A 16907-nucleotide genomic window follows, 5' to 3' on the forward strand; every position below is an offset into this window, starting at 1 on the left:
CCGGATTGTAGTGAAAGGCTGCAATCAGAATAAAGGAGTAGACTTTGAGGATATTTTTTCTCCTGCGGTGAAAATGACCTCGGTCCGAACCGTATTAGCTATGGTGGCTTCGATGGAGCACCCTGAGGGGTTCCGAGCTCCAAACCAAGAAGACTTGGTATGTCGGTTGTAGAAGAGCCTCTATGGTTTGAAGCAAGCACCTCGGCAGTGGTAAAAGAAGTTTGATTCATTCATGACTGATCATAAGTTCGAGAAGACAGATGCTGACCACTGCGTATTTGTGAAGAGGTATGAGGCCAAAGATTTTTTGATCTTATTGTTATATGTTGACGATATGCTTATTGTAGGGAAAGATAAATCGAGGATAGTCGCCCTGAAAAAAGCGTTGAGCTCGTCCTTCGCAATGAAGGACCTCGGCCCTGCAAAGCAGATACTCGGAATCAAGATTTATCCAAGATAGACAAAAGAAGCTACTGTGGCTAAGTCAAGAGAAGTATATTAAGAAGATTCTGAAGAGATTCAGCATGGATAAAGCCAAAACAGTGAGCATTCCCCTAGCCGGACACATAAAGCTGAACCAGAAGCAATGTCCGAGTCCGATGAAGACAATGACGAGATGCTGAAGATCCCCTACCAATCCGCTATTGGAAGCTTGATGTAAACAATGGTTTGCACTAGACCCGACTTGGCATATGTTGTTGGAATGGTAAGCCGGTATCTATCGAACCCCGACAAATAGCACTGGGAAGCAGTGAAGTGGATTTTCAAGTACCTCCGAGGTACGACCAACTTATGTCTCCGATTTGGAAAAGACAAAGCCGAGTTACAAGGCTACTCAGATGCTGATTTAGGGGGAGATTTCGACTCGATGAAGTCGACGACGGGATACATGATGAGATTTTTCGGAGGAGCTATCTCTTCGCAATCAAGACTTCAGAAGTGTGTTGCACTATCGACAACCGAGGCTAAGTACATTGCCGCTACTGAGGCAATCAAAGAGATGATATGGATGAAGAAGTTCCTCATGGAACTCGGCCATGATCAAGACAAGTACGAGCTGGGTTGTGACAATCAAAGCGCAATCCATCTTGAGAAGAATTCGACCTATCACTCCTGCACTAAGCACATTGATGTGAGGTATCACTGGATCTGGGATATGGTGGAAGGTGGAGAGCTCGAACTTTTCAAAGTTCACACTGACCAAAATTGGTCCGACATGATGGCAAAGCCGGTTCCAGCAAGGAAATTTGAAGACTGTTGTGAAGGAGCCGAGTTGATGCTGAAGCCGACGCATTGAAGTCGGAGGGGGAGATTTGTTGGGCTTCCTCCTTTAATGCTAATCCCAAGCCCATTGAGGGATTTCCTAAAAACCCTAAACCCTAGATCTCACCTCCTCTATATATTCAATAGTAGTGGGTGGAGGCTACGTTAGATTAGAGAGAAAATTATTTGAGAAATTTGTGAGCAAAACTTTAAGCTTTGTATTTGAGAGATCTCTATAAAGAGTTTGAGTGAAACATCTCTAGGGTAGTTTGATTATCACCATTGTTGGAGAGGTTGTGTTAACCACCACATTGGTGAACTTTGATTCTTTGTATCCATTATTTTCATAATGGATGTTTGATCTGGACTAGGTCTCGTGGGTTTTTACTTCTTCATTAAAAAAGGTTTTTCCACGTTAAAAAGTGTATGTGTTCTTCTTCTTCTCTCTCTCTCTCCTGTGTGTGTTCTTTGTTTTTCCGCTGCGCTGCCTGACCTGGTGAAGTTCAGGCCGAGGTAAGATTGCCGAAATCCGAGATCCAGGATCTTGTTGACTGACTTTCGCAAAAGACTGCTTAGCCGACTTAAGGGAACTGAGTTTCCAACAATCTTAACCCAAAATCTTAAGGCATTGAGTTTATGGGTCCTTCCACTTATATACTCTTCACTTAATTCATTATCAATCAACATGAAACTCATCACACTTGAATACTCCAACAACAACCTGGAAGGGTCATAGGGTCATGGTAGACAGGACACTCGTTACTTCCAATTTTCATATTCATCGTTAGTAAGAGCTTCAAATTATCTTCCTGGGTTGACGTCTAATTCAAGTTATCACTGTTCAAATTTTTATTTTTTTATGATTTGGTTCTGATTTTCATAAAATTGTCTCATCTCTTAATGGGATGGCATGCCATGCTACTGTCACTGTCTAATTCTTGCCAGATGTTTCAGAGTTGTTATCTTTTGGAACTTGTGAGGCAGATGAACTTGTGAGGAAAATATTACTTGCACCCCAAAATTGATCGATGCAGAATAGTGAATACTTGTAACAAGTTAAGCATAGATTACTATCATAACAAATTAACAATACAAAAAACAGTGTAAAGAAAAAAGTGGGGTTGAAACTTTATTAGCTGGAGTATGATTAGATTGTTTGAATTAATTATCCAATCACGCCTAATGACAAGACAACGATAAGATTTATACATAATCGCACTAGCAAAGTGAGTTGAAACTTGAAATAAAAGCCATAAAAAATCTCATCTCTACGGTTTCTATTTTGTCAGTTTTCACTCTCTGATAATGTAAGGTGTGCTACCACTATGTTTATAATTATGAGCAAACGCTGTGTACAAGCCAAGCCTCCGCCTAGTTCACCCAAGCAGGTGTTGACACATGGTTAACCTCAATTGGCTGAGATTACGGCCAAATGGGGATGCCACTTCAGTCACATGCAAAACCAATTCCTGGCCGTTCAATTTTTGGAGCTTTAGACAACACATGAACTGTTGTATGGGTCCCCACTCCCTCATGTTAATGCGATCTGCAGTCAAAGAACAATTTTTTGGTACGAACAGATGTACCAAACATCGGTGCAAAAAGAGGAAATGTGAGTGGATTTAATGGGAAAGACTTAAAAGATAGGAATTAAATTGGAAGGAAATTTTTTTTTTTTGGGGGAAAAAAGTACCCAATTAGGTATATTCGCTCCATTGTAGATTTTTCTGCATCAGAGGTAATCTCATACTAATATTTTCTGCCCTTATCCTATATTGTAATTACATTAATTATTTTTGGCTTTTCGACCTAACAAATGTATTTTTCAAATTATTTTACAGGTTTATTTTTTTGATCAAATATATTATTAGACTAATGCAAGAAGACATGCATTAGGTGTCTACGCGTATAGTAGTCGCGCATAAGTGGACATAGAACAGAAATTAATTATGACACACTTTAAACGGGCACCTGATCATGACATGATCAGATTGGACGCACTTAAACGCGCATCTAGGTCTGACACATCCATACTAAGAAGCACATTTGGTTCTGAGGTGTTTTGACTGGACTAACATGAGATGCACACTAGTACTGGCGTGTCTTGACTGGACTGACATGAAACGCGCATATGTGAGATGCACAACTATACACATAGACACATGATGCACGCGTCTTCTTATATTAGTCAAGTAATATGTTTGATCAAAAAACTAAACATGTGGAATAATTTTATTTTTTTTGGATTGCTCCACTGGTTTTCGGGGCTTCGCCCCGACTATGTCCAGTCCAACCTGGGTAGGTTATCTAGTATTGGCAGGTGAGTCTCTCAATGAAGATTTTCTACATACACAAGGTCTTGAACTCGAATCTTTGCTTAAGCGAATCCAAGTACCTTACTACTTGAGCCAACCCCCGTTGGTGGAATATTTCAAAAAATTGCATTTATTACGTCAAAAAGCCATTAGTTTTATATTTCTCTAAGTCAGCTCTTTCATACGAGAGAGGGCATTGAATTTGAAGAGTAAATGATGCACCAATTTTTTTATAATATTTAACCCATTCTAAAACTTATCTGTATTAAACTTATCAAACTTGTAACCACTTAATCACGTCGATTCTAATACCCATTTTAACCCAAATCTTAAGCTGTTGAATACGTCAATAATTTTTATATTTCTTTTAACGTATATAAGATCACATTCAAATTTTACTAATATTGTATAAAAATTAGTCACCCCTTCTTCAGTTCTTTTGTCTCGGCAGAGGTGGGTTCTCTCTTCTTCTCTCACTCACTCTCAGTCACTCTCATTCTTCCTGTGTTTTCGACTTGCACCATTTCTTTCTTAGCATCATAATCTTACATCCTCACATATTTTTTTCTCTACATTGGCTAGCTCTCTTATCCCTTCATTTCCTTGTTTTTCCCATTCTCTTTGTGGTTCTTGTCTTCTTAACTGCAAAAACATGTTACTAAGAAGCTCATCCTCACCAATTCCAAGTTCATTGCTGTCCCATTCCAAAGAATCTTCCCCTGAACCAGACCCGATTCTCCAGCTTCATACAACAGTTGCAAGTCCAAGACAACACTTGACTGAGACACAACTTCAAAACCGATCATCAAAGCATGAGAAGAAAAATTGTTTACCACGTAGTAACGTCCTCAAGAATCAACAGAGTATCAAGGTAAAAGAAAGTGATGAAGTGGAATTCCCACGACAAAATATTTACAAGAAAGCAACACCTTCAGTTAGAGAACTGTTTTCAAGCTCTGGTTTAGATAAGAAAGTTCTGAATAATCATCATGAAGAGGGTAGTGTGGGGAAGAAAGTTAGAAGATTGCAGACTTTGGTGATGGGTGGTGGGATGGGGAGTGATGATGGCCGTATATGTGGTGGTTATAATGGTAGTGGAAGAGGCTCAGATGGTGGACATGGAAGTGGGTGGGATTTCTTTGAAGAAAATAATCATGGTAAAGATAGGACTGATGCTTATTACCAGAACATGATTGAAGCAAACCCCGATAATTCTCTTTTGCTTGGAAATTATGCCAAGTTTTTGAAGGAGGTAATTATGATTTGTTTGAATAGGTACTTGAGCTTGATCATGTTCTTTCTCTTGATATGATAATCCTAGCATAAGAGTTTTTTGGGCTTAAAACGTAAATATTGCACAAGCCATTATTGGTTTGACTTGTGCTCCATAATCTCATTTTTTGATCTGCCTTGTGCTTTTCTTAATTTCACTTGAAAGTGAAGTGGTGAGGATCGAACTCGTTATCTCGTGGTCACTAAAGTTCTGATACCATTATAAAAATCAATTCAATCCAAAATCTTAAGGTATTAGGTGAGACTAAGTTAATTATTTTATACGGATAAATGCTGAAAGCGAAGCCAAAATTGCAGTAAAAAAAGAAGTGCAGGCTAACTAGAATGATTTGTAATTGGTCCATACTTAGAAATGGAACGAAAACTATGCTCCATCGTGATTTGAAAGTATCCTTGTCTCATTGATGTTTTTTGTTTCTTTCTATTGGTGTTTATCTGATATTTAATATGCAAATAGGTTCGTGGAGATTATCCAAAGGCAGAGAAGTATCTTGAAAGAGCAATTTTGGCTAACCCTGGCGATGCTAATATATTGTCGCTCTATGCGGATTTAATATGGCAAACAGAGAAGAATGCTGATCGAGCTGAAGGCTATTTTGATCAAGCTGTTAAAAGTGCCCCCGATGATTGGTATGATATATAATCTACATGAATTCTTCGTATACATTCTCCTAATTATTCATAGGTATAAATGTTTCTCGGATTGTAGATTCTACTTATTCATAAAAGTGTGTAAGGCCTTGTTTTTTGTTTTCTCCCCAGATAGGACTCACACTTTTATATGTATACAGAAGATATGAATTCAGAAACATTAATCTCTTATTCACAGGACTAGATGCATTTTTTTTAAGGGAAAAATATTTATCTTTTTAAATGACACAACTTATATCATTTCACTCTCACAAAGAAGTGGGATCCACACCTTTATTTTTTTTGTCAACTCTCTCTCTCTTCTTTTATCTATCTTTTTTTTTCTCTCTCTTAAAATGACACAAATTTACATCCTTTAAAATGACACAACTTTACATTCTTTAAAATGACATACATTTTTCCCTTTTTTTAATGTGGTATTTGTTTCTTTAGTAGCAGAGTGTTGGGTGACTTGGTGTAGATAGACAACACATGAAGTTGGTTCTTTTTTATTTTTTCCCAAATTAGACATTCTATGATTTGTTAAATCTGAAACTCATGATGTTTGTTTGTGTTGAGATATATGTGGAGTTTATAAGGAATTGGGCGCTCTCACCCTTTGAGCTAGCTTTTGGGGTGGTGTATCCCAAGATTTTTTACAGTTCGTAGAGGAGCTTAACTATGTTATAATTCGATGATCTGTGATCCAAGAAAATTCTTTAGACGTTTTGCTTTATTTTCTGATATTTTTCCTCCCAAATTAAACAAGTTTATGTCCTTGATAAAACTAATGTATAAACCTTTAATCATCATTGTGACTTGTCAGCTATGTCCTGGCTTCTTATGCAAAATTCCTCTGGGACGTTGAAGAAGATGAAGAAAAAGACTATTGCCAACCTAAAACTGATCATAGCCATACATATCCACAGGATTTCTTTCAAGGAACTAATGGCCGCACTCATTTTCCTGCAGCCTCTCAATCTTACCACCACCATGTTTCTGAGTGAAGTTGTGTATCTTGCAAGACAAATGAAACATATGAAGAGAGATGACTGTCTAGCTGTAAATTAAATAGCTTATGACATAAATAAGAGAAAGCAGTTTTCTTTGTGTTGTATGCTAATGAGGCTTCCACTGTTGTATATTTTCTGTTATGGCTTTATCATGTTCTTTAATTGTTTTTTCCTTAGCAATTAGATGATTATTACTCACTTAATATATAGGTGAGATTACTCACTCCTATAAGGCATCGGTTGGTCTGAAATTTGTGTAATTTATGTCTCCTTCTCCCTCTGTCAAAATGTATAATAACTTGTAGCTATGAATTTTTATAGTAGAGAGAGAGCTAAAGCTGTGATGTCACTGATGTGGCGTAGTACATAGGGCATTGAATTTTGTCTAGTTTTTTGGCCAGATGCAACCTTGTATTCCGTAAAACTTATCTGAGTGCGTGACAACTTGCCTAAAATACAATGTTTGCTTTTATATTATCATTATGGTTCCCTTTTTGTCATTTGACATGACAAGAGCACTTTCCTACACACACAAGTGTGGGTCCCACGCTTAAAAAAAAAAAGTCAGACCAAAGTCAGGATACGACGCCGTATCCTTGTTGCAGGAATGAACAGTGCCATTCGTGCAACATGATTCTTATATTTCCCTGTCATTATATTGCACCATAGCTTGCTAATCAACTTGCCTAAAAAACGAAAACACGCACACACCCCTAAAATTTAAATTTTAATATTCGTATATTAAAATGTGGGTGAAGTTTTAAATTTTAATAACAAAAAAAATGTGTATTATACTGATATTAACATTTCCGTTAATATAATTCCATGGGGATATTCTAAATCCAAACCCAGAGACATGACCAAAAGTGCCAAATTAGAGATGTTTATATTATTGAAATAAAACATCAAAACTAGCCATGCATGATTCATCTACTTCTACTTCTACTTCCTAGTTATCTCATCTTGGTCCTGATAACTGGACACAGGACTGGGGTACATTAGTATAAATACTAGATGAAGTAGCTTCTCCACTACTCATTTTCAAGAAAGCTGAATAAGTACACGATTGAGATAATGAGGGAGGCTCAGGTACAGGGCAAAGACCTTCTAGCATTTGAGCTACCTTAGTCATTGAAGGCCTCAAATTCATGTCATCTTGTATACACCAAAGAGCTACTCTAAGAGCAGTGACAACTCTTTCATCCTTCTCATCAATATCTATCTTTTCGTCAAGTACTTCTTTCAGTTTTCCTTCATCCATCATTCTGAACACATAAGATGGAAAATGTGCTTTCTCCGAACCTTCCCACTGATCATAGTTCTTCCTTCCTCCAATAATCTCAAGCAAGACCATGCCATAGCTGAATACATCACTCTTCTCTGAAATTGCATAGTTAGTAATCCATTCTGGTGCTAGATACCCTCTTGTGCCCCTTAGAGTTGTAAACACATGGCTCTGCTCTCGGCTCATTAGCTTAGCCAATCCAAAATCTGAAACTTTAGCCATGAAATTCTCATCAAGAAGAACATTTTGCGGTTTAATATCACAATGGATAATCCTCACTTCACACTCCTCATGAAGATAGGCCAATCCCTTTGCCGTGCCTATTGCAATGTTGTACCTTGTATCCCAATTCAACAGGAAATTATTTTCACTGTTCTTGAATATCCATTTGTCCAAAGAACCCCTTGTCATGTATTCATAGACAAGAAGGCGATGAGGACCCTCAGCACAGAACCCTTTCAGCTTGACTAGATGAACATGATGAATACTTCCAATTGTGGACACTTCTGCTTTAAACTCTTTTGCCCCTTGTCCAACACCTTCCAATTTTTTCACAGCCAACTGGTTACCATCTTCAAGCACACCTAGATACACTGAGCCAAAACCTCCTTCACCAATTTTTGTGGAGAAGTCCTTAGTTGCTCTAGAAAGAGCACTATAAGTAAATCGAGCAGGCATACTTGAAAGACTGTCCAAGAAATCATCTTCCTCCAACATGTCTTGTGTATACTCAGCAGAACTCTTCTTCTTGTTATAGTACCAGAATCCAGTTACAAGGCCAACTATAACCAGAACTGTAAGAATTACTATGACAACAACTAGCAGCGTGTCATTTCTTCCACTTTTGTTGCCATTTCCATCACCATTGATGGATACTTTCATAAATGAAACATAACCTCCGGTGCTTCCCTTAGAGCGTTGGAAACTCCCAGTCTGATCAAAATGAAAGCATCTACCAGTACTGTTTTCAAAGAAAAGCACAAGGCATGAGCAGTTTCCTAAACAAGCTTCTTTGCAAGCATTCAGGGTTGATTTTGAAACTGGTGCAACATACTTGATAGCAAAATAATCAAGCTCTTCACCAACATACACAAGTTCTGTTGAACTCCTAGAACAGGTTGAGATGTTGGGAGGTTTGCAATTAAAACGAGATTTGAGAAGTGAAGGACATTCACACCAGTTTTCAAAAAAGCAAACATAGTAAGGATCACAAGGCTCAGGAATGCCACAAGGGTCTTGTGGAATTTTAATAGCCTCAGGTGTAGCAGACCTCCCCTTACTAAGATCATAGAAAGTGATTGCACCATTGGGGTCCAAAATAGCAACCCACAATGACTTATTATCTGAATGGTCAGAGAAGACAGTTTTCCACAGCAAAGCTCCACTTTCACCATAAAAATTCCATGAATTGGACACCAGAGAAGCAGAGTGAACCTTACCCGTGAAATTCTTTCTTCCCTGGGCTTCCCCTGATAGGGACCAGTACCTTTGTGGAGGTTCAAATCCTGCATAGAGAACCAAATCACCTGCTATATAACCCAAATAATGAAACAAGTTCATGTGATTGGGGAAGCTTCTGAGTCTCATTCCTTCCACAAAAGCTTGACCTGGCAAAAGGGTATCAGTGGGATGACTAAAACTCTGCCAAATCATTGTCCCATTTTCCCCAAGCAACACCAAGTTCCCTGAGTCCAACAATTCCATGGCTCTAACTTTTTGTCCTGTTGTATTTGTTGCCCAAACTACACCGTTCCCACTTTCCAAATATGCATTCCCACTATGATCAAACACAAACTTATCATTATTTCTAACAAGTAAGCCTCTATTGGCAGTCCAAACCACTTTGTAGCTATTCAAGTGAATGACAACTAAAACAAACAATGTAACATCCAAGGTACCAAAGAATCCCATAGCGAAAGCTGAGCTGTTTGATAGCAAGAAAAACCCACCATGGTCGTTCCAATCTAGTCGAGATGCACTGAAGCCAGGATATATCTGGCGAATGTGTTGATCGCTGGCCAAACAAGTTTCAAACAACAGAAGCAGCACATTGAAAAACAAGGTTCCATATCTGAATAACCCCATAATTCGGAAACTGCATTAAAACATTGGGTTTTACTAAATTATTCCAAAAAATGAGAATTCTCAAAAGATCCATGAAAATTAAAAATTGAAGCCAACCCAAGACTAAAAAATAAATCATGCCACTAGAGTGAAATTACCATAAATGGGAGGGAAATTTTCATGGAAAAAAATAGTATTTATGCAGAAATCATAGACATGTTACATAATAGCAGCATGCCCATAAGAGGAAAGTGTACAATGACTTAAGGAGAAATAGTACAATAGATTTGAGTATGACAAACCTCATTTTCCATTCAATAGAAGAAACGATGTAAGCATGCTATCTTGTTTAGACTATTGAAGGAGTAAGAGGAATGGTACTATGAAAAACGAAGGGGGAGGAAAGAGGGTAGGTTATGGAAGTTGAAGGTCCAAATGAGTTGTCTGTAACTAGTTTAGTGAGAAGAATAAGGTTTAAGTTTTGAGCTTTCTGTGTTATTAAGGTGGTAGGGACGATATGGTTGCGTAGTTGGATTATGGTCATGGACTTTCCTACTGTTGAGGTTATTGCCATTTTGTATTTTACCTTTACAATCTCCAATTGCATAGTTGCCTTTGAAAAATCTTTTGCAAATTGACAATTTCAAATGTATTCTAACCACTACTTACTTTATTTCCTTTTCTTTTCTTGTACTGATCCAATTTCATATAAAAAATAAAATAAAAAAAGTCATGCTTTGGAGTGTTTTTTTTTTCATGTCTATTTTAGGAATATTATGTTTTTATTTTTTATTTTTCAAAAAACATGTCAAGCTCATGTTTTTTGAGATAAAAAAAATCCAATTTTCCACTATAGGAGGCCCTCAACTAGAAAATTGTTTACCTTTCTGATTATAAATTTAATTTTTCTGATTCCCTCTGGTATGTAAAAGCTAAAAAGTGTAAGAATGTGGTTGGCACTGTACCTGGCTACCTGCCACATTTGTTGCAACCAAACTATATTTATTACAGTCCTGAGGTATGTATGTATGCATGCATGCATATACTTATCATTTTTCACAAATTAATTACATTATAAAATGCAATAATCATGTTATGATGCTAATAAGTGCAAAATTCTAGTAAAAGCACAGGCCTTCGATATGATTAAATGAAAAGCTGAATGGAAAAACAGATAGAATAGCTCATATAATAGATTCGGCCAGAAGGAGGCAAAAAAATTTATATATAATTATTTTAATAAATAATAATGGATACATAGTCGTTTTAAATCAATTTATGGATGTATTGCACTCAATTTCGCCTTTCACCCAAATTAGGCGAAATAAGGAAGGGAATTTCGCACAAGCTCGGCGAAATTTGTCTCGCCCAATTGGGGCGAACTCAAGCCTTTTTTTCGTCCCACCCAGGCGTGATCGACCCAATTATCTCTGTTAAAATCTATATCCTCTCCACACTCTTCATAACTCTTCTCTATTATAAATCTCATTTCCACACTTTTCATACTCTTATTTTTTCTATTTATATATTTAAGAATGAGTTCACATTCTGATTATGTTCGTGTTGTTTTATATTATAATAGTAGGAAAGTTGAAGGCCGACATTGTGTAATTTTTGAAGGCGAAAAAAGGCCAATAGATATCAAACGCAACTCTACAATTGTTGAACTACATCAGAGAATTCGTCAAAAGTTAGCTCTCTAAGGTAACCAATCTATCACTATGGTCACGTCAAAATTATGGCAATCTAAACAATACATTAGTTTGCAGGCGGTGGATGATGAAGAGGTAGATATGGTAATAGAAAAATTCCTCAACCAATCAAAGAAAGATTTCTCAGAGTTGTACGTGGATATTGTCGGAGCAGAGGATATTGTTTTATCCATGAGGTCAGTTGCTTTCAATTCTCCACGTAATACATCATCATCTGCTGCTCTAGTTGTTAACATGTCTGAGGAAGATGAAAATAACCCAACCTGGATTATGGATGATGACTATGATGATGACGATGATAAAAATATCTCAATGGAAGATCATCTTCTGGCCGAGGATGCTAGAGCTTCGAACAATGATGAGGATCGTGGTTTGCTCGCGACTCAAATCGAAGAATATCATGATCGGGGGGAGTCTCAAGTCGCGAAACATCATGACATGGGAACGACTCAATTACCACAACATTATGAAGGTATGTTATTAAACAACTCATATATACATATATGTTTATGTTTATGTAATTTTTTCTTTTTGTTATTATTACTAATTCGTACATGCAGGTAGTGAGGCTGGTACTCCTTTTTAGGGGTGGAATCCCACATTACACATGTATTGATTGAAATCATTTGAGCGAACAAGAATCTTATACCTCGGCTTCTGGTTCGAGTTCAGTCTAGGGTACATGGAAAATTGGGGAAAAGTTGTTTGTTAATCAAGAATTTGCATAAAAAAGAGAGGTGCAGATGGTAATCAAGCAAAACCTCATGAAGGAGCATCAAGAAGTAATTGTGGTCGAGAACATGCCTACAAAGTTAAGTATGAAATGTTGCGCGCATGAACAGGGTTGCCCATAGAGGGTTAGGGTAATAAAACCAACAAATAGTGAAAATTGGAAGGTTACTAAATGGGGTGGAGATCACGTATGCTTCAATGACCATATTTCTCAGGATCATAGACAACTTGATTATGATGTTATTTCTTATCTCGTACTAGGTACGTTATTTTAGAATTTTTTGAATATTAAAAATTAACTGTGTGGTTATTTGTCTTAATGTGTACGTTACAATTTGATTGTTAGGGATGATAAGCAAGGAACCATCAATCTCAATTGCACTAGCTCAGGAGAGGATCACCCTTTCTTATGGCTTCAAAGTTTCATATAGAAAGGTATGGTATGCGAAGCAGAAAACAATTGCGATGACGTATGGTGATTGAGAGGAATCTTGTGCATTTTTGCCCAGGTGGATATACTTCACTTTTCACCAGATTCTGTTTACCATATTCAAACAAATGATTATGTTGTCCATCATTGAGTAGTTTCTAGAAAATGTGTATTTCATCGTATTTTTCGGACATTCAGACAGTGTTGCGAGCAATGTTCATAAAATCGAACCGACCCGGTCGGGTCGACCCGAAACCAGTAAATCAGTCATATAACCGGTCCGATTGAAGCAACGGACCGGCCATGCATCAGAACCAGTGTGACCCAGCTAGTTTTCATGAGAACCGGTGACCCGGCCCGGTCCTAAAAAAGAAAAAAAATTCCAAATTTTTTTTTTCAAAAAAAAAATCATTATGGACATATTTAAATTTTTTTTTCTTATTGACTTACATAGTTATGTACCTACAACACTAATATTATCTCAATTATGCACTATGCAGAAAATTTTGATTTATAGTTAGAAATGTCATTTTCAGAACCTAAAGCCCCATATCACGATCATTACATTTTTGTTTGATCATTTATTGGATAATAATATATGATTTATTGTTTTTTATTGAAATTTTTATCATTTTTTTAGAAATTTGAGTATGTTTATAATTTTTTGATATAAATTATAAAATTGCACATAATTACCGGGTCATGCGGTTGAACCAGTGACCCACTGATTGAACCAGTGACCCAGTACCTCGACCGGGTCAATGATCGGGCTAGTTTTAATAACATTGGTTGTGAGGCATTCAATTATTGCAAACCAATGATTCAAATTGATAGCACTCATTTATAAGGAAAGTATAAAGGGAAATTGTTGATTGCCACGGCTCAGGATTGAAATAATGAATGTTTGCAACTTGCATTTGCCATTATTGAGGGTGAGACCTTCGAAGCCTGGGAGTACTTTTTCTCCCATCTATATCCGCCAATCTCATAAAACTCCCCTGCAAGTAATGGCATGTAGCGACAAGCAATAGTACTGCCCCTCGATTTGTCATACAGGAGCCAAGACCTAATATATGCGCAATATGTGCCTTAGTGTTCCAAATCACCCGCTGGGGATGCGCGACAACTGGACCCCAATTCACATACACTCAATCAAAGTATGTAAGTCGTAGATGCCAGCAGGGACCTCAGTCACCTCATCAGGCCTATGACCAAAAACCTGCTCACAGACGTCTGACCATTCCTTTAATGTATATCCGGTAACCGCTAGCTCATTAGTAGGCAATCCCAAAATAGTCGTCACATCCTGCAGGGTAATTAAAGCCGGCAAAATGGGCTCGGCTCGGCGGGCCAACCCGCCCCACTAGCTAAACGAGGCGGGGCGGGATATTTTTTGGCAGATTGATGGCGGACATAGGCGAGCCGAGGCGGGTTAGTGTAAAATAGGCTCGGGCTGGCGTGCCAACCCACCCAACCCGCCAAACGGGGCGGGGCGGGCTGAGTCACTTTTTGGCGGGTTGATGACGGGGCAGGGCGGGCCGCCCACTTTGCCACCTCTACGGGTAATGGTCATCTCGCCCTGCGTCATTTAAAAGGTGTGTATCTCTGATTTTCACCTCTCGACCAAAGCACTGATCAGAGCGGGATCAATCTAAAATACACAAGACAATTATCAATTCATATGTAAACTTACGAATATTATACAAAGACTATATTTAAACACAATATAATATATTACATTCTTAAACCAATACTGGATATGACGCATGCATGCGACATGTATAAATCCATCCTGCGTAACGTACTCTGCGACAATGTTGGGAATAGCGTCGGGAGCTGGTCCCCCTGCATCTTGCCTCGTCGGGTCTTCAGCACCCGCACCTTGTCCTCGTTCCACATGGGACTGTGAAACATGAACGTGTTGTGTCCGCCTGCAGAGAACTTTCCACTGGTATGGTCCTGGAAGCACGTGTGTGGTAGGATCGGTAGGCTTAGGCTCATGGTCGGATGAAGAAGAAGGAGACTCAGATGATGATGAATCAGCCATAGTCCGTGTACTATAAAAAATTTACAAATTAATTATTTTCTATAATTAATTTAATTTCAAATAATTTATATGTCTTCTACACCATGAAAAAAATTAAATTACAAATAATCTTTTTCTAATTCTACTGTGCATCACTGAGCATAATATATTCATCATGTGTGCCCTAAGTCACTAACCAATGTAACATAAATTAGACTAACTACGATAAAAATTAATATACAACATAAAAGTATGTATGCATAATCCATTTGATTAAGCATGAATAAAATTTCATATACATGTATAATAAATTACTAAAATTCTCTTAAGTCACTAATTATAACCTAAGACAATAACCATATCGCAGAAGTATATCTAGAGTCACTATTCATTCAATAAGTCCCTAATAATTTTCTAAGTAATTAATATTTTCCTAAGTCACTAACATCTATCAATAGTTTAACATATCAATTGATGTAATTCAATAATATAAAAGGTAGGTATTAAGACTTACGTGAGTGACAGAGCTTCGCTACACAAAAAACACAAGGACAAATATGGAGAAAAGTCAAAGCAAAGTGGTAGAGAGATGATGCAAAGTGAAAAATATGATAAATGAGATTTATATAGAGAGCTTGAGTCTCGCCCCAATTGGGCGAGACTAGTTTTGCCCAATGTTATAATAATCGGACCGACCCAGAAACCGGTGAACCGGTTATGTAACCGGTCCGGTTTTCATATTGGACCGGCCATGTTACAGAACCGGTGTGACCCGGCCGGTTTTCGAAAAAATCGGTGACTCGGTCGGTTCAACCAGTGACCTGGCCCGGTTTGAAAAAAAAAAAAAAAACTAATTTAATCTCATCAATTGATTTCTTCCTTTTTTTTTTAATCTCAAACACAAATGATTTGTTTTCTTTTGAAATATTTGAGCGATTTGTAACTTATTAATTTACATAAATTATGTACTTACAACACTAATATTATCTTGGTTATGCAATATGTAGAGAATTTTGATTTGATTTATAGTTAGAAATGTCGTTTACTAAACCGGAAACATTAGTATAACAAATATTATATGTTTGATTACTTTTTTGTTAGACAATGATATGTATTTTATTATTTTTCGTGAGATGTTATAGTTACTACCTCTTTTTCTTACTACCTCTTACGACCAAATCTTAACTATTGATTTCCGTTAATCTAACGGTTATAATTTATTAAGTCATACTTATTAATTACTTATTAATTTCCAATAAATTATAACCGTTGGATTGACAGAAATCAACGGTTAAGATTTGGAAGTAAGAAAAAGAGGTAGCAAGTATAACCTTTCCTTTATTTTTCATTTTAAAATAATTAAAATTGGTGTATTTTTTTACAGGTATTTAAGTATATTTATAATTTTTTTAATATAAATTATAAATTTACATATATTTACCGAGTCATGCGATTGAACCAGTGACTCAGTACCTCGACCGATTCAATAATCGAGCTGAGTTTAATAACATTGGTTTCGCCTAACTTAGGCGAGACTAGTTTCGCCTAGCTTAGGCGAAACTCTCTTCCTTATTTCACCTAAGTAGGATGAAACTGAGTGCAATATTTTCATAAATTGATTCAAAATAATTATGTATCTCTAATTGTAAATTTTTTTGCCGCCCAGAAGGAAGTAAAGTTATCTATGAAAAAGATTGACATGTGAATGAGATGAGTCAATACCCAATACTGATATAAAGTCACAACCCACTACAATTATGGTGACTTAAGTCTGTATTTGTGACAAAAAATACTTAACAACTCCAACTTCTTTCTTTACTTTTTTATTTTTTGGTAAATGCATAAAATCTAACGCCAACTTGGTTTGGAGAGAAACTTTGGAAAACGTGGGATCTGAACAGGAATTAAGCAAGTAAACCCTTGTTTCCACCATGTATGCATATAAATTAAGATTAAAGAATGGACTAGTATTTAATCATCACGCAATGAATTGGCATTAGTGCTCCGAATGCGATTGTTATAAAGGAGTAGAATAGATTCGGCTCTCTCATCTATTGCAGGGGATTTTCCTTCTCAAAAATCATGTCTTTTATTTAGGAATATTTATCATCTATACTTGGTTTTAACGAGATCCGGATCTTCTA

At 37.1% G+C, this 16907-nt stretch overlaps 2 protein-coding genes across 3 annotated transcripts; one reads left to right on the forward strand and one right to left on the reverse strand.

The window, feature by feature from the left end:
* Nucleotides 1–4074: 4074 nt before the first annotated feature.
* Nucleotides 4075–6624, forward strand: LOC133303868 (uncharacterized). 2 transcript variants are annotated; one of them, XM_061503837.1, is made up of 3 exons: nucleotides 4075–4830; nucleotides 5329–5501; nucleotides 6328–6624. In XM_061503837.1, the coding sequence occupies exons 1-3, from the start codon at nucleotides 4231–4233 to the stop codon at nucleotides 6506–6508; spliced, it is 954 nt and encodes a 317-aa protein (XP_061359821.1). In that variant the 5' UTR covers nucleotides 4075–4230; the 3' UTR covers nucleotides 6509–6624. The 2 variants fall into 2 exon arrangements, with proteins under 2 accessions (XP_061359821.1, XP_061359822.1); XM_061503838.1 differs by having other exon boundaries at nucleotides 6431–6624.
* Nucleotides 6625–7388: 764 nt separating this feature from the next.
* LOC133303864 (G-type lectin S-receptor-like serine/threonine-protein kinase SD2-5) lies at nucleotides 7389–10277 on the reverse strand. The gene is made up of 2 exons (XM_061503833.1): nucleotides 10166–10277; nucleotides 7389–9894 (listed from the first exon to the last, which is right to left on the reverse strand). Exons 1-2 carry the CDS (start codon nucleotides 10168–10170, stop codon nucleotides 7473–7475), a joined length of 2427 nt encoding a protein of 808 aa, XP_061359817.1. The 5' UTR covers nucleotides 10171–10277; the 3' UTR covers nucleotides 7389–7472.
* Nucleotides 10278–16907: the final 6630 nt, after the last annotated feature.

The sequence above is a fragment of the Gastrolobium bilobum genome, unplaced genomic scaffold (assembly GCF_033153095.1).
Source record: "Gastrolobium bilobum isolate Gb01-03AN ecotype WA unplaced genomic scaffold, APGP_CSIRO_Gbil_v1 utg9231, whole genome shotgun sequence".
Taxonomy (NCBI): domain Eukaryota; kingdom Viridiplantae; phylum Streptophyta; class Magnoliopsida; order Fabales; family Fabaceae; genus Gastrolobium; species Gastrolobium bilobum.